At 40.9% G+C, this 25,946-nt stretch overlaps 1 protein-coding gene and 1 pseudogene across 1 annotated transcript in view; one reads left to right on the forward strand and one right to left on the reverse strand.

Annotated features, from left to right (window-relative positions):
* The window catches only part of TTC1 (tetratricopeptide repeat domain 1), a 58,368-nt gene that overhangs the window by 20,789 nt on the left and 11,633 nt on the right, over positions 1–25,946 (reverse strand). The window contains exons 3-4 of the mRNA XM_025867118.2: positions 4,040–4,100; positions 2,469–2,581 (exon numbers count right to left, since the gene is read on the reverse strand). Coding sequence (XP_025722903.1) covers positions 2,469–2,581; positions 4,040–4,100 — 174 coding nt within the window. The remainder of the gene's footprint in view (positions 1–2,468; positions 2,582–4,039; positions 4,101–25,946) is intronic.
* Positions 956–1,625, forward strand: LOC141371555 (ferritin heavy chain pseudogene; annotated as a pseudogene).

Genomic DNA, 25,946 nt, shown 5'->3' on the forward strand with positions numbered 1-25,946 from the left:
ATTTGAGAGAAAGAGACAGAGACAGGGTGCCTGTGGGCAAGCACAGGAAGGGGGGAGGGTGGGCATGGCAGAGGGAGAAGCAGGCTCTCTATGAGCTGGGAGCCCAGTGTGCTCAATCCCAGTAAATAAGGTTAAGGTATAGGCAGGGAGAAGTAGGGGGCCCCTGGCTGGGCTCTGAAACTATTCCTGGCAGGCAGAAGTGCTAAGCCAGAGTGAACAAGGAATAAGAAAACCGAACCACCTGGCCTCCGATGTTAGGGAGTACTTTTCTTTGGCGGCTACACTGTATCATAGAAAATGGCCAAACCTCAAAGAATTAAGTCATTAAGGATGCTATCAATAGTCCATGCTCAAACCAAGATGGTACAAGAAGCTCAAGGCCACAGGCTTCCTGGTCAGTTCTCAATAAAAGACTGCCACTAAAAGCCCTCAGTAGCAACCGTGTCAGGACCCCTCTCCCTCTAGAGAGCTGCTTCTTTGCTTTCTGCTCTCACCTTCACTTAATAAACTTTCACTTCATTTCACCATTTTGTGTCCGCGAGATTCGTTCTTTGACTCCTTGAGACGAGAACCCTGCGATCCTCTAACACCAGGATCCTGAGATCATGACCTAAGCCCAAGGCAGACACTTAACCAACTGAGCCACCCAGGTGCCGCCAAACCTAACTTTGAGTACCAACATGGTATAAAACCTATACAACTGCACATTAGCCTCCATTAACTCTGTTATACTCGGTTCTCAATCCTTTGGAAATACAAAATGCTCTTGAGACAGTCTCCGCCGAGAGTCGCCGCGGTTTCCCGCTTCAACAGTGCTTGCACGGAACCCGGCGCTCGTCCCCCACCCGGGCCGGCCGTTCAGAGCCAGCCCTCCGCCATCTCTTCGACGCGCCCTGGGACCGCTCCAAGGCCCCCGCCGCCGCTCGCCGCCGCCTTTTCTCAGCCGCCGCCATGACGACGCGACCCCTCGCAGGTGCACCGGAACTACCACCAGGACTCGGAGGCCGCCATCAACCGCCAGATCAACCTGGAGCTCTACGCCTCCTACGTCTACCTGTCCATGTCTTACTACTTTGACCGCGACGATGTGGCTTTGAAGAACTTCGCCAAATATTTTCTTCACCAATCTCATGAGAGGGAACATGCTGAGAAACTGATGAAGCTGCAGAACCAGCGAGGTGGCCGAATCTTCCTTCAGGATATCAAGAAACCAGACCGTGATGATTGGGAGAACGGGCTGAATGCAATGGAGTGTGCATTACATTTGGAAAAGAGCACTACTGGAACTGCACAAGCTGGCCACTGATAAAAGTGACCCCCATTTGTGTGACTTCATTGAGACTCATTACCTGAATGAGCAGGTGAAATCCATCAAAGAATTGGGTGACCACGTAACCAACCTGCGCAAGATGGGGGCTCCCGAATCTGGCATGGCAGAGTATCTCTTTGACAAGCACACCTTGGGAAACAGTGGTAGTGAAAGCTAAGCCTTAGGCTGTCTTCCCATAGCCACAAGGGTGACTTCCCTGGTCACCAAGGCAGTGCATGCATGTTGGGGTTACCTTTACCTTTTCTATAAGTTATACCAAAACATCTACCTAACTTCTTTCATTTGTACCATTCTTCAAATAAAGTAATTTGGTACCCCCCCCCAAAAAATGCTCTTGAACTTTCCCTGACACCCATTTTACATTTAGGGGCACCTCTCATCCCAACTGTTGGACATTTCTCCATGTGTCCACACTTTCGACAGAGAATCAGAATCCTAGCACTAAGCATTTCAAGTCCAGAGTTTTAATCGCTGTTTCCCTGTGCCTTTGAATCTTTATCGAGAATTCCAGAGACCTAAAATAAGCAGCTGCAGCTATTCTAGAACATGCACTACTTGGCTTTTTGCTTCATTAACCTGCCCTAGTTTGGTGGAGACTTTGTCAGCCTTCCTCCCATGAAAATGTTCAATCAGCCACTCTAATAAGGAATGTTCACAGTAATCTCAGATTTTTTTCTTTTTTTTAAAGATTTTATTTATTTATTTGACAGAGAGAAAGACAGCAAGAGAGGGAACACAAGCAGGGGGGAGTGGGAGAGGGAGAAGCAGGCTTCCCGTGGAGCAGGGACCCCAATTCGGGACTCGATCCCAGCATGACCTGGGCCGAAGACAGACGCTTAACAACTGAGCCACCCAGGCACCGCATGACTCAGGTTTTTCAAAATACTTTTCTATCTTCCCTATGCCCTTTACATCAGGGAAATACATGTGTAGGAAAAGGGAGGCAGCAACTTTAAGCCCCTTTTCTTTTTTTTAAAAGATTTTATTTTTAATGAATCTCTATACTCAACATGGGACTCAAACTCACAACCCCAAGATCAAGAGTGGCAGCCCCTCTGCTAGTTTGAAACAGAAGCTACCCTATGAAAATACTGCAAGTTCATGTGCTTCTTAAAAAGAAAAGCTCAAAGATACATACCTGTTTCATCCTTGCAGCAGCTCTATTTGAAAACAGAATAGACCTGTCTTTCTGGAAGCAGGATGGGCACATCTGAAGGGCTTGACTATAAGAACTCTCAGCTTCTATATAATCTGAGGATAAAGTAAAAGATGAGAGGAGGTCATTAAGATTTTATTCCCAGTATTTATGTATTCCATAGTATCTCAGAATGTATAGCTTTCCATTCACAAAACAAAGGTCTCAAGTAGAATGTTCTGTATGTTTAACTTTCATTTGGCTTATCAATTTAGTAAGGAATAATGAAGGGATTAGAGAACTGGACAGATGAAAGAGACTAAAGTCTAGGATTAATGGCTTGGGATAAAGACAAAAATTCTACATATGTATTTTCATTAAAGATATTATGCTTTCATGGAGTCAACCTGGCCAAAACTGCTTCCCTGAAATGTCTGGAGAGACATTTTATGGAGCTAAGAGCAACAATGTAAAAATCAGTGGTTGACTAAACACCTTAAAAGAGAAAATGGTGATAAATTTATTTACTCATTGCCACACATAGAATTATGGTCAGGGTACTAAAAGCAAATTGCCCATTCACTCCTTTCTCAGGTTTGAAATATTTAACAGAAAATACAAGAGATACAATTTCAAAATCAGAACCATTAGTACGTAGGAACAAAAAAGCGATGATTGCTAAACCAGATATAAGAAAAAAAATTTAAATCTAAAAAATAACTAGGGGAAAATGTTACTACTTCTAGTTTTCTAAAGCATATACATTTTGATATATATATATATTTTTTAAGATTTTATTTGTCAGAGAGAGAGAGCACAAGCAGGGAGGGGGGGCAGCCAGAGGGAGAAGCAGGGTCCCCGCTGAGCTAGGAGCCTGATGTGGGACTCGATCCCAGGACCCCAGGATCATGACCTGAGGTGAAGGCAGAGGCTTAACCGACTGAGCCACCCAGGCGTCCCAATTTTGATATGTTTCTAAAGCATATACACTTTACATATGTGATAGAAGGCTATTATAAGATCAAACAGTTCCACCAAATTAACTGAATGAACCCAAATTATTCCTAAGCAAATGTTAAGAAACACAGAAGGACATGGAGAACATCTCTGTACTTAAGGCGGCAGAAGAAAAAGGTACATGAAAGACCAAAGTACAAGCAAAATGCTTCCCTAGGCCATGTTGGAACCACTTGGGTCAGTTTTTACAGCATTGCTGCAAGGAGTAAGGGGGACCCCTGCTTTTACATCAATGAAGCAAACAGCCTTTTAACATTCCAGGTTAGTTTTCCAAAGCATCAGCTGAGAAGTCTGCCCTCCTACCTCTGGTTCTATAGTGGATTACAGAAAAGAAAAAGTATGCCTGTGCCAAGAGACACATGGTAACTGGTCACCATCAGGTGAGAATGATCTGGACCTGGTGAAAAATCAAATTCCAAGGTGTTGGGAAGCAACAATGTACTGTTAGCAGTTTAGGTTTGCTAATTGTTTCCAAATGTTTCTGGTGTTTCTTCACACTCCAAGACAGAATGAGGAATCAAGATGACCAGACATCAGTGCTGAGACAGGTGCCTTACCTCCTCTCTTAAACTGCACATTTCCCTCCTCCTTTAGTCTAGTGCTCTCTTCTCTTCTCTTCTGCAAGAGATCCGACAATTACATCATTTCCCACAATATAAGTGAATAAAAAGGTTAACTTTCATTAAGCTACTTAACAGGCAGCAACCTGACTTTTTTGTTTTTTTTCAACTGGACCTTTGAGAACTGGGTCAGTTTTATATAAATCTCAAACAGATATAGAGAAACAAGTGGCCATCTGGCTAATCACATGCCTGAAGTTTAAAACACAAAACTTAGGTTTCCTATGTTTGTATCTTTCGCACAGAATAGCAATTCAGGTATCACTTAATTTCTATTTACTCAAAATGAAACTAAACATACACGCCCACTGGCATGTATGCCGCCATAAATTCAAATTCTGAATCTGCTACTTATTAAATGAATGATCTTGGGGCACCTGGGTGGCTCAGTCGTTAAGCATCTGCCTTCGGCTCAGGTCATGATCCCAGGGTCCTGGGATCGAGCCCCGCATCAGGCTCCCTGCTCAGCAGGAAGCCTGCTTCTCCCTCTGCCTGCTGCTCGCCCTGCTTGTGCTCTCTCTCTCTCTGACACATGAATAAATAAAATCTTTAAAAAAAATAAATGAATGATCTTGGACAAGTTCCAGATCTTTCTAAGCCTTGGTTATTTTTATCTAAAATATGAGGTTTTATAGTTTTATGAATTAATGTGATAATATATGTAAAGCTCCTAATACAGTGCCTGGTAAATAAGGGCTCAAGTATTACTTTTCTGTAAAATAAAAAAAGGAAGTGGTTTCTGTGATGCAGAAGCTGGCCAGTGTGCTGGCAGAGCGCACCACAGGGAGCAAACTTCACCTGCAGGGTCAGAGCAGGCTACTCCTGGGAGGTTGGAAGAAAGCCAGATACGTCTCTCGTTTCTGAGCTTCTTCTAACAACTCAGACATTCACACAGATGGCCAAACACCCATCATACTCAAAGGCAGGCAGAATGAATGTTATTCTGCAGAGCCAAGATGGCACATGCTGAGTCCCTGTCTGCTCTCAGCCCTGAACGTCTTAGCAATATGGTCGGCACGAGCAGAACTGGCACAAGTGACTGCCTGCCTCCTTTTGAAAGAGCTTCCAGAAAGAGAGAGAGAGAGAATCCAAAAATCTCTACCTTCATTCTTGAAGCTTCTGACTAAATGAAAACTTCAAAGGAAGGAAATATAGTTAGCAGGGTGTTTCATGCACAGGAGAAGCCTGGAGCCTAAATAATCGGTACTCTTAAAATTAGGAACCAAAGTAAAAATACTATGTCTCTGTAGATTTGTAAATATGCTGTCGAGACAAGGGTGTTTCCCAAGTGCCTTATTACCATACTCTAGATGATGAATCTCAGTAAAGAAACTAAAAGGTATAAAATGAATCTCATTTTTTTTAAGATTTTTAAAAATTTATTTATTTGACAGAGGGATAGAGAGCACAAGCAGGCAGAGAGGCAAGCAGAAGGAGAGGGAGAAGCAGGCTCCCCGCTGAGCGAGGAGCCCAATGCGGGGCTCGATCCCAGGACCCTGGGATCATGACCTGAGCCAAAGGCAGCCGCTTAACCGCTTAACCGACTGAGCCACCCAGGTGCCCCTAAAATGAATCTCATTTTTATGGTATCTACTATGTGCCAGATGTACAGCAGATACAGTAATTCATTTTTATTTTTTAGATAATGGGCTATTCTAAGGGAATACAAAAAGGTAACACGGGTGGTGGTGATGGGAATCAAAATAAAAGAACGTAGTCACGTTTACTCAGTACTATTTAGGACAGAGGTGCTTGGATCATAATGTTCTATGCTATCAGGATTTCTGGATGCAAGCAAAAAGACTATCTTAGGTAAAAAAAAAATTTAGAGGGTCGACTCACTTTGAGGCTCACAGAATCACTGGGAAGCCTAAAACACAAGCTAAGAAAAAGGGCAGGACTCAAGGCAACTCTGTTAAGTCAAGAAGCAAGAAAGCACTAATTATCTTTTAGTGGAAGAATCTGGCCAAGACAGGGCTGTAATAGCAAATAAATTCTAACTATTTCCTTTTCTTTGCCCCAGTCGAGATTCAAAGTCTTGGTTACAAGCATCCAATGAGGGTGCCTGGGTGTCAGACGGAGAAAGACTAATACCATATGATTCCACTCATAAGTGGAACCTAAACAAACAAACAAAAAATAAATGAATAAACAAACCAAAAGCGGAATCAGACCTATAAATACAGAGAACTGACAGCTGCCAGCAGGGAGGGGGCTGGGGGTTGGGCAAAATGAGTGAAGGGGAGAGGGAAATACAGGCTTTCAGTTACAGAATGCATAAGTCACGGGAATGAAAGGCACAGATAAGGAATATAGTCAATGATAGTATAATAGTGATATAGGGAGACAGATGGGAGCTACAATTCTGGTGAACATAGCATAACATATAACCGTGTTGCATCACTATGTTGTACACCTCAACTAACGCAGCATAGTATGTCACCTAGACTCAAATAAAAAAAAGTGATTTTAGCCCCAAATAGCCAAAGCAACCCTGATAAAGAAAAACAAAGCTGGAGGCCCCAAGGTTTCAAACTATATTACAAAGCTATAGTAATTAAAATAGTGTGCATTATAGTAATTATAGTAATTAAAATTTATGTTAGCATAAAAACTGATGCATAGATAAATGGAACAGAATAGAGAGGCCAGAAATAAACCCATGAATGTGCCATCAATTAATTTATGATAAAAGAGCCAAGAATATACAATCGGGAAAGAACAGTCTCTTCAATAGATGGTGCTGGGAAAACTGGACAGCCACACTATAAAAGCAACTGGACCACTGTCTCATACTGCACACAAAAATTAACTCAAAATGGATTAAAGACTTTAACATAAGAGCTGAAACCATAAAAAATTCTAGAAGAACACATAGGCAGTAAGCTCCTTGACCAGTCTTGTTGATGATTTTTCTGAACCTGACACCAAAAGCAAAGGCAACAAAAGCAAAAATAAACACATGGAGCCACATCAAACTGAAATCTTCTGCACAGCAAAGGAAACCATCAACAAAATGAAAAGGCAGCCTACTGAATAGGAGAAAATATTTGCAAATCATATACCATATATATAAAGAACTCATACAACTTAACAGCAAAAAAACCAATCTCATTAAAAAATGGGCAGAGGGTGTGAACAGACATTTTTCCAAAGAAGACATACAGATGGCCGACAGTTACATGAAAAGATCTTCAATATCATTAGTCATCAGGGAAGTGCAAATCAAAACCATGATGAAATACCACCTCACACTTGTTAGAATGGTTATTATAAAAAAGACAAGAAATCACAAGTGTTGGTGAGGATGTGGAAAGAAGGAAACTCCTGTGCACTGTTGGTGGGAATGTAAATTGGCACAGTCACTATGGAAAACTGCTTGGAGGTTCCTTAAAAAATTAAATAGGGGTGCCTGGGTGGCTCAGTTGGTTAAACATCTGACTCTTGATCTCAGTTCACGTCTTATTCTTAGGGTCATTGGGTTCAAGCCCACATTAGACTTCAGGCTGGGAATGGAGCCTATTTAAAAAAAAAAAATTAAAAAAGGAACTACCATATGACCCAGCTTCTGGGTATTTAGCTGAAGAAAATGAAAATACTAATTTGAAAAGATATATGCACCCTTATGCTCACTGCAGCATTATTTACAACAGCCAAGATATGGAAACAACCTAAGCATCTGTCCATGGATGAAGGGATAAAGAAATGGTGGTGTAGCCATCACTTTCAGCCTGCCTCTAGCTGCCGCCTATGCACCTAAATTTCAGCTGGTCTGCCTGAGACCCCCTGAACGCCAACCCTAGTCCCCTGCTTGCTCCCATTTCCAGTCCAACCAGATGAAAGAAACTATCATGAACCAAGAGAAACTCACCAAACTGTAAGCGCAAGTGTGCAGTGGTGGGAAAGGAAAAGCTCGATGAAAGAAGGTGGCTCAGAAAACAGCTACAGCAGATGATAAAGAACTTCAGTTCTCCTTAAAGAAGTTAGGGGTAAACAGTATCTCTGGTATTGAAGAAATGAATGAGTATGTTCACAAACCATGGAACACTGATCCACTTTAACAACCCAAAAGTTCAGGCAAATTTGCAACGACGTGGATGGAACTGGAGGGTGTTATGCTGAGTGAAATAAGTCAATCAGAGAAAGACATGTATCACATGACCTCACTGATATGAGGAATTCTTAATCTCAGGAAACAAACTGAGTGTTACTGGAGTGGTTGGGGGTGGGAGGGATGGGGTGGCTGGGTGATAGACATTGGGGAGGGTATGTGCTACGGTGAGCGCTGTGAATTGTGCAAGACTGTTGAATCACAGATCTGTACTTCTGAAACAAATAACGCAATATATTTTAAGAAAAAAGAAAAAGAAGAAGATAACAGGAGAGGAAGAAAAGGGGAGTATGTCAGAGGGGGAGACGAACCATGAGAGATGATGGACTCTGAAAAACAAACTGAGGGTTCTAGAGGGGAGGGGGGGAGGGGGATGGGTTATCCTGGTGATGGGTATTGAGGAGGGCACATTCTGCATGGAGCACTGGGTGTTATGAACAAACAATGAATCATGGAACACTGCACCAAAAACTAATGATGTAATATATGGTGATTAACATAACAATAAAAAAAAAGTTCAGGCAACCTGGGAAGTGAACGCATTCACCGTTCCAGGCCATGCTGAGACAGAAGCCGACAGAAATGCTACTGTCTTACACCAATTTGGTGAAGACAGTCTGACTAGTTTAAGAAGACTGGCTGAAGCTCGGTTCAAACAATCTACAGATGGAAAAGCACCACTTTTCCACTGGAGAGCATGAGGATGATGAAGTTCCAGATCTTGTGGAGAATTCTGACGAAGCTGCAAAGAATGAAGCAAACTGAACAGAGCCAACTTTTTTTTTTTTTTAAGATTCTATTTATTTATTTGACAGAGAGAGACACAGCGAGAGAGCGAACACAAGCAGGGGGAGTGGGAGAGGGAGAAGCAGGCTTCCCGTGGAGCAGGGAGCCTGATGCGGGGCTCGATCCCAGGACCCCGGGATCATGACCTGAGCTGAAGGCAGACACTTAACCGACTGAGCCACCCAGGTGCCCTGGGAGCTGCTATTTTATATTATGACTGCTTTTTAAAATTTTGTTCATGGATCTGATAAATCTAGATCTCTAATATTTTTAAGCCCAAGCTCCTTGGACACTGCAGCTCTTTTCAGTTTTTGCTTCTATACAATTCATTCTTTGCAGCTAATTGAGGTGAAGAACCCTGGGAATAAACTTTGAAACAAGGTTAATAAAGTTCTTTGCCTAGTTAAAAAAAAATTGTGCTGTATACACACACACACACACACACACACACACACACACACTCTCTGAATATTATTCAGCCATAAAGAGATGAAATCCTGTCATTTGCAATAACATGGATGGATCTTGAGGGCATTACCCTAAGTGAAATAAGTCAATAAAAGAAAGACAAATATCTTGTGATTTCTTTTATATGTGGATTCTAAACAACAAAACACGAAAAACCCCCACACTCTTAGATACAAAGAACAGATTGGCCATTGCCAGAGGCAGGGTCAGGGAGTGGGAAGACATGGGTGAAAGGGGTATGAAAAAAATAATAAATATTAAAAATTATAAAACAATTTCAATTAAGGTAAACTTAAAACTCTGTAATAGCAAATTCATTGCCAATTTTAAATTCACACACACACATCATGAATAATTGACCAATAATGTTCTAATAGTGAAACGAAAAGTTAGTTTGACGTTAGAAGATATATTAATGCCAGGTAGCATATTACTAAAAGAGAAAATTACATAATCATACGAATAAATGCAATACAGGTCCTAAAGTATTTTAGAAAGGTTATTTCAAAAACAAAAATTCTTTAAAGAAGAACCACTAATCAAGTTACTAGGGTTTAGTATCTATCCTTTAAGAACTTTCGGTCTCCTCTATTTCTCCTCTCTCTTTCAAGCTACTTTCCGACCTATAATCTGTTCTTCACAGCAAACTCATCAGGGATGTTTTATGAACACAGATGAAGCACTCAAACTGCCAGATCAGACTCGTGTGTGTATGTGTGTGTGTCTGTGTGTGTGTAAAGAGTTTAATCATTCTTTGGTAAATTTAGAACATTAAGATACCAGTAGGCAAAGCTTAGATCCACGGTATACCCAGAAGGAATTGCCGATAATGGCCAGCCTGAGCAGGCAGCCTGGGAAAAGCTCAGTGTCTTTTTTTTCCCCCATTTTTAATTTTTTAATTTAAGTGTAGTTCACATACCATGTTATATTAGTTTCAGGTGTATGAAGTAGTGATTTGACAAGTTTAAACGTTATGCTATGCTCAGTGTCTTTACAACTAGGACTAAAAGTTGAACTGGCAAAGGGAAGAGATCTGGAACATATTTCTCACGCCAATTATTTGAAGGAAGGCATTTTATTTTTTTCAGCTGACAAATCACAACTCAGTGACCCATTAAGCAGTAAACACTGTAAAAGAGCTGCTGCTTCCACAGATTGTGAAAATTGAGGATTAATGCAATTATCAATATCATGCTGAACATCTCCTTGGCAACAGCTAAAAACAGCACTTTTAGGAGAAAGCTGCACTATCTCCCAGCTGTGCCAAGAGACTAACTTGATCCCAGTACAAAGACTAGGGTTTATGCTGCTGCTGGAACATTCTCTTTCTCCAAAAGATGGCATGCATACTGTGTAGCATTATTGGAATCCAAAGACAGATTTTGTAGGGAATAAGTTTTACTTAGCGTGTTAAATGCCAAGAGCATACACACATAAATGAGCTGGTAGTGCTGACATTCAGCAGCATTATCAGATTCAAATCGTTCCAGGTTCTGGTCTAATGTGGTTAGGACCCCTCTCGTGTCTCCACAATGTTTTAAGTAATCTCTGTGCCCAACGTGGGGCTTGCCCTCACAACCCCAGAGATCAAGAATCACATTGTCTACTGACTGAGCCAGCCAGGCGCCCCTCCAACAATGTCTTTTAACACATTCCAGAGGCCTCACAGAGAAACAACTGCTCTAGAATTATATTTCCATAACAATGGAAATCAAAGAAATTTTAAAGTGCTCTTTACTTAGTACTCCTCCTCATCACTGAAAACTCAGGCAGAAATAGTGGCATTACTCTGCATTATAAATCATCACAAGAGCTGTCAAGGAAAACCCCAAAGAGACAATGCTCTTGATGAACAGAGTTTATTTAACAGTTACTACCACAACTGCAAACTTTTCAGCCTGGAGTTCAAAATTAGATAACCGGTATCACTATAGCATTCTACTTCTTAAAGTGTGTAATCACATATACTAGCTCATTTGCTTTTGCAAGGCAATTCTGAGATGTAAGCATCAAATCTTACCCATTTTACAGGTAAGAAAATCACGATTCAGAAATCTCTTGGTTTCCTTTTTCCTTTTTTTTTTTTTTTTTACACTACACCAAATTCTATTCCAATCTACTCAACCTCCTCTCTCATTACCACCCAACTCAAGTTCCTCCTCTAGACAGTTTGATCTATGGTCTCTCCAACACCCACCACCTTATCCTTCATTCCATTCCTTTGTTAATGCATCCCCACCTTGGAATGCCTTTGTTTTTCTTCCGTAACTTCTTCCCAACTGCCCAAATCAAATTTTCCTGTTTTCAAAGTTCAGCACATAGCATATCTCCTCCTCAGAGACATCTTTCACTTCCTTCCTTGCACAATTTTTCTTTGATCACACTGTACATTAGTACCTCTAATTTGGGGATTCAATTGTCTCACATTATATATATTAAAAAAAATGTGTGTCTACATATATATATAATAAAAACATTGCAAATGTTTGGAATATTACTTAATGCTTAAATGGTTTCATGAGTATAAAACACTGTGCAGCCCTTAGACCTAGGCAAGAGGGGCCCCTGGCCAGGCCCTCGACTAACTGCCCATTTCCTCCCATGGAGCCCTTTTAGACCATGCTCCAGGGTTTCCTGCCTGAGTCTCCCTAGCTCACTTCCAGGAGCTGCATGAGCCTTTGCCTGGGTCTGTCCTTCTAAGGGTGGACTTTGCTGTAAGTATATATTGTGTTCCAGGTGCAGTACTTTGTATTATGCCTGCTCCAGCCTTGGAACAGCCATTTCTCCGAGTCCTGCATCCTTTTGGTGGGGAATGGTATTTAGAAACCAAAATCTGGATGCTAGTATGTTCCCTGTTACTAGCAAGTCACTACTTTTAGGCCCTCTCCATAAGAAATGCAGGAAATAGGGTGCCTGGGTGGCTCAGTCGTTAAGTGTCTGCCTTTGGCTCAGGTCATGATCCCAGGATCCTGGGATAGAGTTCCACACTGGGCTCCCAGCTCAGCGGGAGGCCTGCTTCTCCCTCTCCCACTCCCTTTGCTTGTGTTGTCTCTCTCGCTGTCTCTCTCTGTTGAAAAATAAAATCTTAAAAAAAAAAGAAATGCAAGAAATACATCTTTAAAAAAGAAAAACACAAAAATCCCACGAGTCAAAAGAATACATACACATGACATCTTGTATGTAGTCATACAAGTGAACACCACTGGATTCTTCCTCACTTTTCCCACACTGAAAACCCTGGTTCCCAGTAATAACAATATATTTACTCATTTGCCCTATCCTAAAATCAACAAAAAAGTTCTGAAATTACTATATCAGTACATATAACTGACCTATTATGTAAAGTTCAAGATTTCTTTTTTTTTTTAAAGATTTTATTTATTTATTTGACAGAGGGAGACAGTGAGAGAGGGAACACAAGCAGGGGGAGTGGGAGAGGGAGAAGCAGGCTTCCCGCAGAGCACGGAGCCCAATGCGGGGCTCGATCCCAGGACCCTGGGATCATGACCTGAGCCGAAGGCAGACGCTTAATGACTGAACCACCTAGGCGCCCCTAAAGTTCAAGATTTCATTGCAGTTCTAACTTTAGAATATAACCTACTAAGGGTGAACAGCCAGAGTACTGTGTCCAAAGTTACTGGAATTGTCTTCTCTATGTAATCAATATGATATAGTTATATTAATTTGTTTCAATGTGTAATCCATTTTAAGGCCTAATTTTTCCCTCATCCTTTCTGGTTTATTTTAATACTTTAATGTGTAAAATACTTACACAGATCAAAACTCAATACTGGGTGCGACTTCAGATGTGGCAAAGTGAGGTTACAAAATCCTCTAACCTAAAAAGCAACTATAAATTGGACAAAATGATTAAAACTAACCATTCAGTGTCCTAAAAACTGACTAAAACCTTACAACAAAGTAACACTCATGAAAAATTATTGAGTTTTAGGAAACAACCATGAGATCTGTGGCTTATTTGCAAAGGACTGCTCCCCTTCTTCCTTCGATCATGTGACATCATGGATTGTGGTTGGAATACAGCAAGGTAGGCCATGAATAACCAGCAGTTCCACTGTTTGAGGAGACTGAACTGATTCAAAGCAGAAGGTGAAATAATCCATGCCCAGTGGTGGTTTCAGTAATAAGTAGCAATCTGAGTGGCAAGCAAACAGGGAAGGTCAGAGGTTCTACTACTCTGTGGTTGCAGCCCTGGCTGGGCAAACAAGGGACCCATGGACCAGACAGAAATGTAACCGGTAGATAGAGACGGTCACAGAGATACTTGATAAGCTCTTCAAATACCCCTGATGGACTGGATATGGTGTGCATGCTTGGGAAGAATGAAGAGGGCCAAAGCTATTCACACACCCTTGCCCTATCAGGAGCCTGTGTACATGTGGTGAGGAGACACAAGACAGTCCAGCTAGGACAGACTTGAAAATTCCCTAAAATTTAACATATTTCTAAATCCACCGACAAATCAGTAGGTGGAAGCCTTATTGGCTTGAGATGTTTGAACATAATCTCTGACCAGTTATTGGCTGACCACTAAACTGTGCAAAAACAGAAGCAACCCCAGGAAGGCCAGACTTAAAAATAAAAACAGGGACAAAAACAAAACCCACCTGAGCACAGCTGTCAGTGGCTACATACCCCAGGGGAAATAGATTATACAATTTAAGTCCAGGTAAATTACTAAACAAACAAGTTGACAAAAAAGCAACAACAAAAATAATGCAAGTGGGGGGGGTGGTGGTGGGAAAGGGCCAGAATCCAGAGTTGCTACAGTATTACTTAAAACATCCAGTTTTTATTTTTTACTTTTTTAAAAATATTTTTATTTATTTGACAGAGAAAGACACAGAAAGACATACAAAGAGAGAAAAGTTTGATCTATAATCAGAAAAAAGTCAACAGAAACATCTGAACATCCACAGATTTTAGATCTAGCAAAGACGTGAAAACACCTATAAGTAAATATGTTCGAAGAACTAAAGGAAATTGTGTTTAAAGACTTAAATGAGAGCATAATGACAATGATTAAAAAAAGAGAACCATGATAAAGGGACAAAAATTATTTAAAACGAAGAAAAAGTTGAAAAGTCCAAAAACTGAAATGAAAAATTGATAGAAAGGAGATTTGAACTGGCATGAAAAATAAGTAAACTTGAAGTAAGAGCAACAGACATCCAATCTGAAGAACCGAGGGCAGAAAAAGGATGGGAAAAAACACATGTGATGGGAGTCCCAGAAGAGAAGAGAAAAAGGGACAGAACAAATATCTGAAGCCATAATGGCTGAAAATGTCAAAATTTTGATGAAAAGTGTTAACCTAAAGATCCAAGAAGCACAATGAACCCCAAGTACCAGAGATCCATATCTAGAGACACCAGAGTCAAACTGCTGAAAGATAAACACAAAGAGAAAATCTGAAAGCAACAGCAGGGAAACAACTTACCAGGTATAGGGGAACAGCAAAACTAATATTGTTACCCGATTCTCACCAGGAACAACTGAGGCCAGAGGCAGTGTGATGACATACTCAGAATGTTGAAAGAAAAAAAATTGTCAACCAAGAATTAGATATGCGGCAAAACCATACCTCAAAATGAAGGCAAAATAAAGACATTCACAGATAAACACAGAATGTGCTTCTATCAAACCTGCCTTACAAGACATACTAAAGGGGGGGTGCCTGGGTGGCTCAATCTTTGAGCCACCCAGGCTCAAAGGTGTCTGCCTTTGGCTCAGGTCATGATCCCAGGATCCTGGGATCAAGTCCCTCATTGGGCTCCCTGCTCCGCAGGAGGCCTGCTTCTCCCTCTCCCACTCCCCCTCCGCTTGTGTTCCCACTCTCGCTGTCTCTGTCAAAAAAACAAAAACAAAAACAAAAACAAAACAACCCACAAAACAAGATATACTAAAGGAAATCCTTTGGACTGAGAGGAACTGACACTCAATGGTAACTCAAATCTACAAGGAGAAATGAAGAGCACTAGAAATGGTAAATACATAAAAGGCTCTATAAATACATTATTTTTTTTTAAGATTTATTTATTTATTTGAGAGAGAGAGTGAGCATGCATGCATGAATGGGAAGGGCTGAGAGAGAGGGAGAGAGAATCTCAAGAAGACTCCACAACAGAGCTGGACACTTAACCAACTGTACTGCCCAGGCACCCCTTCTTTTCTCTCTTAATTTCCTTAAAAGACAAACAGATCATATAATAACTCTGATATCACATGGTTGGGTTTATAACATATATTGATATATTGTACGTGAAAATAGTGGCACAAATGAGGGGGAGGAAATGGGAGTTACACTGAAGCAAAATTTCTATACATTACTGGAATTACGTAGTATTAAACTAGACTATAATAAGATGCATATTAAACTAGACTATAATAAGATGCATAACATAATCTATATAGCAACCACTAAAAAATTTTAGCAAAGAAAGTTTAAAAATGAGAAATATTAAAACAGTACACTAAAAAATTATCTAATATAACAGAAAACACTAAATTTTTTAAGAAGATTTTATTTATTTGCTAGAGAGAGAGAGTGCACAGAGAGAGTGAGCGAGAGTACAAACAGGGGGAGTGGCAGGCAGAGGGAGAAGTAGGTTCCCCACTGAGCAAGGAGCCCGATGTGGGACTCTATCCCAGGACCCCGGGATCATGACCTGAGGCAAAGGCAGCCGCTTAACCGACTGAGCCACCCAGGCATCCCAGAAAGCACTAAATTTTTAAAAATTACATTTAAATTATAAGATATTTTTAATTCCCTTGCTATCAAGAACTAAGGCACTTGTCAACTAAGATGACACTGCTCTAGAACATGTCATCTGGTCCCACAGATCTCATCTTTAGTCATTTTGAGACCTATGTTAAAATAAACCTCTACCGGGGCAGCTGGGTGTCTCAGTCGTTAAGCGTCTGCCTTCGGCTCAGGTCATGATCCCGGGGTCCTGGGATCGAGCCCCACATCGGGCTCCCTGCTCCACGGGAAGCCTGCTTCTCTCTCTCACACTCCCCCTGCTTGTGTTCCCTCTCTTGCTGTGTCTCTCCCTGTCAAATAAATAAATAAAATCTTTAAAAAAAATAAATAAAATAAACCTCTACCTTTATAGCAGCAACGTCCACAATAGCCAAACTATGGAAAGAACCCTGATGTCCATCGACAGATGAATGGATAAAAAAGGTGTGGTCTATAAATACAATGGAATACTACTCAGCTATCAAAAAACTGAAATCTTGGGCGCCTGGGTGGCTCAGTTGGTTAGGCGACTGCCTTCGGCTCAGGTCATGATCCTGGAGTCCCGGGATCGAGTCCCACATCGGGCTCCCTGCTCAGCAGGGAGTCTGCTTCTCCCTCTGACCCTCTTCCCTCTCGTGCTCTCTATCTCTCATTCTCTCTCTCTCAAATAAATAAATAAAATCTTAAAAGAAAAAAAAAATCTTAAAAAAAAAAAAACAACTGAAATCTTGCCATTTGCAACGGCATGGATGGACTAGAGGGTATTATGCTAAGCAAAATAAGTCAGAGAAAGATAATTATCATACTTACTCCTACGTGGAATTTAAGAAACAAAACAGAGGATCATAGGGGAAGAGAGGGAAAAATAAAACAAGACGAAATCAGAGAGGGAGACAAACCATAAGAGATTCTTAAGCATAGGAAACAAACTGAGGGTTACTAGAGGTGAGGGTGGTAGGGGGATGAGGTAACTGGGTGAGGGACATTAAGAAGGGCATGGGATATAATGAGCACTGGGTATTATATAAGACTGATGAATCACTGAACTCTACCTAGAAACTAATAATACATTGTATGTTGATTGAATTTAAATAAAAATAAAAAATTAAAATAAAAAAAAAGAACCTCTACCTCCCTGAATCAGGCACGTACACCACAGATCTTCAGTTGTTCTTCTATAGTTAATCCAAGGCCATTTTCCACTGAATTAGTAAAATGGGTTATTTGCAGATAGACAAATTCTTTTTTTTTTTGTTTTTATTTATTTATTTGACAGAGAGAAAGAGATGGCGAGAGAGGGAACACAAGCAGGGGGAGTGGGAGAGGGAGAAGCAGGCTTCCCGTGGAGCAGGGAGCCCGATGTGGGGCTCGATCCCAGGACCCTGGGGATCAGGACCTGAGCAGAAGGCAGATGCTTAATGACCGAGCCACCCATGCACCCTGCAGATGGACAAATTAAATTCACAAATGTTTAAAATCTACTCTTTTCCTTCACAAATATAGGTATGTTCAGGATCTTTAACTTTATATTCTGTTTTCCAGGGAATGATTTTCTTGGATCACAGGGCAAAAGAATTTCACACAATATGGAGAACTGTACTTTCTTAAAGATAAAAGAACTTTGAAATATTAAATTGCAAAACACCATCACAACACATTTCTGTATTTCTAAATTAATCAATTCTCCAGTTATTTTTAAATTTCATTGCCACTACGACCTTCCAATGGTGATCCAACCTGAGTGTAAATGTTTTTTTGTTTTTGTTTTGAAGTAGGCTCCATGCCCAGCAGGGAGCCCAATATGGGGCTTGAACTCATGACCCTAAGATCAAGACCTGAGGTGAGATCAAGTTGGATGCTTAACCTACTAAACCACCCAGGTGCCCCTAAATGTGGTTGTTTTGATTAATGATACCACTGTAAACTAAGTTAGGTTTTAACTGATAATCTGACAAAGCAGGGAGAAGGTAAGCATTTGGAAAAGGATACAAACTTAGTCTGAGTTGGTATTAAAATTTAAATCATTGAGGCAAAGATGGACTTTTTAAAAATGGTGCTAGGACAAGTTGGTAGTCATTTGGAAAAAGATAAAATTAGAATATATCTATACACTTTACACAAGAGTAAATTCCACGTAGACTGGAGATCTAAATGTATAAAGTGAAACCATACAAGTATTGGAAGAAAATATAGGTGATTTGCTCTTCAATCTCAGTGTGAGGCATGGCTTTCTGTGACTCAAAATCCTAGAGCATTTAAATTGATACAACTTTAATCTTGGTGTAAACTGGCAAAAACGTCAGACAGAAGGTGCTCCCCCATTCCCTTATTAATCACGAAACCACCACCTTCACAATGCCAGCTAGGAATATTCCCTATACTTAAGATCAGTGAATAGAACAGAAATAAGTTAGAGCTTAGAAGTGTATAACTCTTCTATCATTAAATGACAAAACCCTGCACTGAATACTTTTAAAAAAATTCTCCTAATGATCCTGCAGTGATCATGTATTTAATAATAGACAACAGGGAGAAAACCAAGAGGTTAACATCAGCAAGTTAATTTCCGTATCATAAATCTATCAGCAGCTCTCTGCTTCCCCCTGCAGTTTTGTAAAGTAATTGCTACAAAATAAAACAAGTCAAGCACTGTAGCCAGAGATCAACCACACATAAGGGTCAAAAATGAGTGTTTAAAAAAAAAAAAAGCTACATACTTGCTAAAGGGCTGGAAAATGGAGGCACACAAACAAAACTTTTCTGCTATGCTCTTATCCAGGTGAGATGAAAAAGCTACACACTGAAAGGGCTGGGGACAGCGGTCCTTTTATCATTAAAAAGGAAACAAAAGCTTCAGTTTTGTTTTCTTTGATATAGAACGTGGATGCCTTACACATACAGACACATTTGTTCTCTCCACAAGTCACTTTTAGAAACCTCTAGGGAGTCTGGAGGGAGGATCTCTGGATTTAAGCTGTAGTTAGAACCTGACCTCTCATTAAGTCCTGTATTTTTTAGGAAAGATGACTGCTCTATGAGAAACTAACCTTAGAAATATTTCCTTCTTAGCTCAGAAAATTCTACTTCCCAAAAGTCAATTTAATAGAACTAAATTTCCTTACTTTAGCACTGTTTAGATTCTGCCGAACAAGTCTGTTTTAGACCCCAAGCACAGATGAGGGTAAAAGAAAAACATCCCATTGATAAACCCTTCTTCTGATGTTAGATGCAGTCAGTATACTGGTTACACTTGTGTTTTGGAAGCTTGGTGGTGTGTCAGTCTGGCTTTCTGTCTCTCAAAGAGTGGCCACAGTTTCACCTATAACAAAATGACCTAGGGATGTTCATTAACAAAGCAGATTCCTGGCTGCCACCTCACATGTCTGTGCTATCAAGACACTTCTCAGGACTTTGCATGATTTAATATATTTCCTGTGACTCTTAGGTACAATAAAGTTTGAGAACCATTGATCTACATAAAGTGATCTTCCTTAATAAACACATACATACAGTTCTACATAAAGTTCCTTCCTTAAGGAACACCGAATCTCACTTTAACTTTTTCATCAGCAAACAGTCTAAATTATCCCACTAAGGGATGCCTGGGTGGCTCAGTCAGTTGAATGTCTGACTCTTGATTTCGGCTCAGGTCATGATCTCAGGGTCGTGAGACTGAAACCCACATTTGGCTCTGTGCTCAGCAGAGTCCACTTGTCCCTCGCCCTCTACTCCTCCCCCTGCTCCCTGCCCTGCTCTCTAATAAATAAATAAATAAATAAATAAATAAAATCTTAAACAAACAACCCACTAACTTCCAAATGTTTTGGAGTAAACATTTTGGAAATATTATTTCCTCTGACTTAAACTTGGATCAGAAATCTAAGGTCCCTTCCAATTCTTAAGTTCTAGGATTTTATTTGATCACTTGTCAATAGTGTTCATTAAACCCAAAACTAGTAAACGCTAAGAAATTAATAAATATGGCAACCTTAGTTCAAAAGGATGCCCATTAAAAATGAAATAAAAGGGAAACAAATCAGAAAGAGTTTTCTCATAAAGTTAACAGAATATGCAGGCCACTACAGAAAAGTCACTGAAAACTCTCTGGAAGCAACCAAGAGAATGCTCCCTGCAAACATGCTCACTGTTACAACAACCTTGGAAACAATTATGTAAATAATGCAAAAATCGTGGAAATCAAAAGGATTCAGTACTGTGGGAGTTAGGAAAAATGAGAGATAGGGAAAGAACTGATAAAGAACTTCTGCTCCAAACCAATACTTCAATAACGGTTCCTGGTTAAACATAAACAGTCTTGAAGGAAAGAACTACCCTTTATGCTTTCAGGGACTAAGGAAAATGTCTTAAAATCCCAGAACCTGCGCTCTGAGTACATGTTCACCAAGCAACAGACTTTTTTGTATCCTTTACTTAAATGGATCTACATGTGTACCTATTTGCAAATGAATACCATGTATAAAACTGGCAGGAGGCAGCAAACCCATTAAAATGACTAAATCTGCATTTTAGCTTACAAATAAACTTTTTCATTTACAGCAAGAATTAAATCACTAGAACCCTAATGAACTCAAAATCCCTCCGTCTTCTCCATATTTATAAACGGTATCACCATCCACCCACAGTAGCTGAAGCCAAGGAATCGTGCTATATACTACTTTCTCCCCTTGCATGGAATATTTCCCTCTCAGACTGTCACACATTTAACTCCTTTTTCCCTTCCAGTCTTTGCTGATATACAACCTCTCCAGAGAGGCCTTTCCTGACCAGCCAATCTAAAGGAGTCCTTCCCATCCTTCTAATCCTACCCCTTGTCACTTCATCTTATCATTTTGTTTATATTTATTTTTTATTTTTCATTTTTTTAAATATCTCCCAGCTATGAGAGAAGAGAAATCCTCTCGTCTTGTTTACCACTGTATTCTTAAGAGCCTCAAACAATGCCTGACACATGGAAGAAATGCAGATATTTCTGGAGTAAATAAATGAATGAGATAAACGGTCTATAACTTGTAAGACCAATTACTGGCCCTCGCAGCAGAGATAATCGTATCATTTATTCAACAGCTATTTGATGAAGGAAGATGATGTGCAAGGCCCCAAGAGCTCTAGAGGTCCTCCACTTTAGTGAGCACGTAAGAATTACCTAGGGAGGGAGGGGTGCCCCAGTGCCTCAGTGGGTTAAGCGTCTGCCTTTGGCTCAGGTCATGATCCTGGAGTCCATGGATCGAGCCCTACCACTGGGTTCCCTGCTCAGCAGGGAGTCTGCTTCTCCCTCTGCCCCTCACTCCGATCATGCTCACTCTCTCTCAAATAAATAAAATCTTAAAAAAAAATTACCTAGGGAACATACACAGAAGGACTAAACTCCACTGTGACAAGCAGCCCACAAAAGGTGATTCTACTACAGGATCAATAGCACCACAATCCAGTATGTTCCACAGGTCTCCATACTATAAAGCACCTTTGCGTCTAATATTATAGCAACAATTCTCATGTGCTACCAGTTTTGTCCTTTACCTCAACCACGCCTTTGAAAATCACCTATTTGCTTCACAGATCTAGTACATCTCAAATATTTGCTGAAATCCCATTCCTCTGGGTAGTCATGTCGACATTTAAGTTTTCACAAAAGGTTAAGATATACATACAGGGGCGCCTGGGTGGCTCAGTTGGTTAAGCGACTGCCTTCAGCTCAGGTCATGATCCCAGGGTCCTGGGATCGAGCCCTGCATCGGGCTCCCTGCTCGGTGGGAAGCCTGCTTCTCCCTCTCCCACTCCCCCTGCTTGTGTTCCCTCTCTCGCTGTCTCTCTCTCTGTCAATTAAATAAATAAAATCTTTAAAAAAAAAAGATATACATACACATATACACAGTGCTTTCCTTAAAAGATTTTGCCTGTTTTTAAAAATCTTTACTGCCTTCCTCCTCCATTACTCTTCTTGTTTTTGCCCCCTCCCCTCCTCCTCTCCATTGCTCTTGATTTATGAGTTCTGCTGAGAACTGGAACTCCTTTTGAACCCGGATTATCTTCTCAGCACAGGGCAAGTCAAGTCAGCTTGAATAACAGGCTTTAGCTATTGATACTTGATTCTGCCTGAAGAGAAATATTTGTCAATATATAGATCCTATAATAGCATTTCTTTCTAAATTCTCAAAGGTCAGCTTTATATGCTGTTTGGTAAAAGTCCATGCTGGTGGTAAAAAATCAATTTTTATTTACTTATATTCTTAAAGTGGAGTAACTTGTGTTGTTTTAACGTGTGCTTACTCTATTAAAAAAAAAGTGGGGAATGAGAAAAATAGGTGAAGGGGATTAAGAGGTAAAACTTCCAGTTATAAAATAAGTCACGGGGATGAAAAGTACAGCATAGGGAATACAGTCAATAATTATTAACTTTGTATGCTGACAGATAGTAAGCATTATCATGGTAAGAAATGAGTAATATATAGGATTGTCAAATGACTATATTGAACACCTGAAACTAATACAATACCGTATGTCAACTATACTTCAAAAAAGTGTATTAAATATAGGGGGGCAGAGCAAGATGGCGGAGCAGTAGGAGACCTGGATTTCGTCTGGTCTCAGGAATTCAGCTGAATAGGGATCAAACCATTCTGAACACCTACGAACTCAACAGGAAATCAAAGAGGAGAGTAGCAACAACTCTCTGAACAGAGAAGCAACCACTAACTGGAAGGTAGGACGTGCGGAGAAGTGAATCTGAGGCGATATTCGGGAGGATAGATGGCGGGGGAGGGGGCCTCCGTCGGCCACTACCGGCAAGTGCTAGAGCCGCGGAGCACAAAATCGACCTTTTAGAAGTCGGCTCCGCTGAGGGACGTCGCTCCAGTGGCTAAGCGGGGGTGGAACCCTCGCGGGACAGTGGGGTCTCAGGACCCTTGGGGTCACAGAAAGACCGGGGGAGCCTGAGTGCGCCAGAGCTCCCAGGTATCGGAGCGGGGAAGCCGGCTGCAGAGACGGAGCTGAGGGCGGGCTCTCAGCTCGGGGTTGCCATAAACTGTGATCCGCGGCACAGTCGGGCCACTGCTCCTCCAGCAGGGACCCAACAGGCGGCAGATCCGGGGAGACTCCCCTTCCTTCCTGGGGAGGAGCGGCGCGGGAACGCACCGCAGGGATCTGCTGGGTTTGGAGACTCCGTGCGGGGTCGGGTGCCAGAGATAGCAACGCTCGGTCACAGGCCAGGTGAGCACGGAGTGCGGCCGGAGACCGGGGACACGGGAGTGACTGCTTTTCTCTGGGGGCACACTGAGGAGCGGGGCCCCGAGTTCTCAGCTCCTCCGGGTGGAGACTGGGAGGCCACCATTTTTGCCCTGGTCCTCCAAGGCTGTACCGAGAGCTTGCAGGGAACAAAAGCTCCCGAGATCAAACCCAAGCAGCTTGCTTAGCCCGGACCGACAAGGGTGGGGCAATTCAGCCTCCCGCAAAGACATTTGGAAACCACAGCAACAGGCCCCTCCCCCATAAGATCAGCACGAACAGCCAGCAAGCCAAGATCAAGTTTACCGATCAAGGAGAACGGGAGAACTCCAGCGCTAGGGGAATACTGCACATAGAATTCATGGCTTTTTTTTACCATAATTCATTAGTTCATCAAAGTTAATTTTTGTTAACTGTTTTTTTTAATTTTTCTTTTTCCCTTTTTCAACCAACATCTTATCAATCTCTTTTAAAAAAACATTTTTTATTTTTCATTTTTAGAGTCATATTTTATCCCTTCATAGTAGTTACCCTTATTTTTGGCATATATATATATATATATATATATAAGTTGTTCTCTCTTTAAAATTTTAAGATACAGTTTCTTCTAACAGATCAAAATATACCCTAAATCACTAGTGTATGGCTCTGTTCTAGTCTCCTGCCTGATCACATTCTCTCCCTTTCTTTTTTTTTCTTAAATCTTCTTCTTTCTTTTTTCAAACAACTTCTTATCAAGTCCTTTTATAAAATCTTTTATAATTTTCATCTTTACAGTCATCTTCTATCCCTTCATTGTATCAACCCTTATTTTGTACATATATGTCTTTCTTCCTTTAAAATTTTAGGAGGCACTTTTTTCTAACAGACCAAAATACGCCCAAAATCTAGTGTGTGGCACTGATCTATGCACTAGCCTGATCATATTTGATCATATTCTGCTTTTTTTGTATTGTTTTGTTTTTGTTTTTATCTTTTTTATCTTTTTTTTCCCTCTTTCTTTTTTCTTTCTTTCCCTTTCTTTTCCCCTGGTTTCAGGTCTTTTCTGATTTGTATACAGTATATTTGCTGGGGACGTTGTAAACCTGTTAGCATTTTGTTCTCTCATTCATCTATTCTCCTCTGGACAAAATGACAAGATGAAAAAAATCACCTCAGCAAAAAGAACAAGAGGTAGTACCGTCAGCCAGGGACCTACTCAATATGGACATTAGTACGATGTCGGACCTAGAGTTCAGAATCATGGCTTTAAAGATACTAGCTGGGCTTGAAAAGAGCGTGGAAGTTATTAGAGAAACCCTTTCTGGAGAAATAAATGAACTAAAATCTAACCAAGTCGAAATCAAAAAGGCTATTGATGAGGTGCAATAAAAAATGGGGGCACTAACTGCTAGGATAAATGAGGCAGAAGAGAGAATCAGTGATATAGAAGACCAAATGATGGAAAATAAAGAGGCTGAGAAAAAGAGAGAGAAACAACTACAGGATCATGAGGGCAGAATTTGAGAGATAAGTGATACGATAAGATGAAACAACATTAGAATAATTGGGATCGGGCGCCTGGGTGGCTCAGTTGGTTAAGCGACTGCCTTCGGCTCAGGTCATGATCCTGGAGTCCCGGGATCGAGTCCCACATCGGGCTCCCTGCTCAGCGGGGAGTCTGCTTCTCCCTCTGACCCTCTTCCCTCTCATGCTCTCTGGCTCTCATTCTCTCTCTCTCAAATAAATAAATAAAATCTTAAAAAAAAAAAAAGAATAATTGGGATCTCAGAAGAAGAAGAAAGAGAGAGAGGGGCAGAAGGTATATTGGAGCAAATAATAGAGAACTTCCCTAATGTGAGGAAGGAAACAGGCATCAACATCCAGGAGGCACAGAGAACCCCTCTCAAAATCAATAATAATAGGTCAACACCCCGACATCTAATAGTAAAACTTACGAGTCTCAGAGACAAAGAGAAAATCCTGAAAGCAGCTCGGGAGAAGAGATATGTAACCTACAATGGTAAAAATATTAGATTGGCAACAGACCTATCCACAGAGACCTGGCAGGCCAGAAAGGACTAGCAAGATATCTTCAGAGCACTAAACGAGAAAAATATGCAGCCAAGAATACTATATCCAGCTAGGCTGTCATTGAAAATAGAAGGAGAGATAAAAAGCTTCTAGAACAAACAAAAACTAAAGGAATTTGCAAACACGTAACCAGCCCTCCAAGAAATATTGAAAGGGGTCCTCTAAGCAAAGAGAGAGCCTAAAAGCAGCAAAGATCAGAAAGGAACACAGACAACACACAGTAACAGTCACCTTACAGGCAATACAATGGCACTAAATCCATACCTTTCAATAGTTACCCTGAATGTAAATGGGCTAAATGCCCCAATCAAAAGACACAGGCTATCAGATTGGATTAAAAAACAAGACCCATCGATATGCTGTCTGCAAGAGACTCATTTTAGACCCAAAGACACCCCCAG

The sequence above is a fragment of the Callorhinus ursinus genome, unplaced genomic scaffold (genome assembly GCF_003265705.2).
Source record: "Callorhinus ursinus isolate GAN/ISIS: 27379988/994484 unplaced genomic scaffold, GSC_fseal_2.0 scaffold3, whole genome shotgun sequence".
NCBI lineage: Eukaryota > Metazoa > Chordata > Mammalia > Carnivora > Otariidae > Callorhinus > Callorhinus ursinus.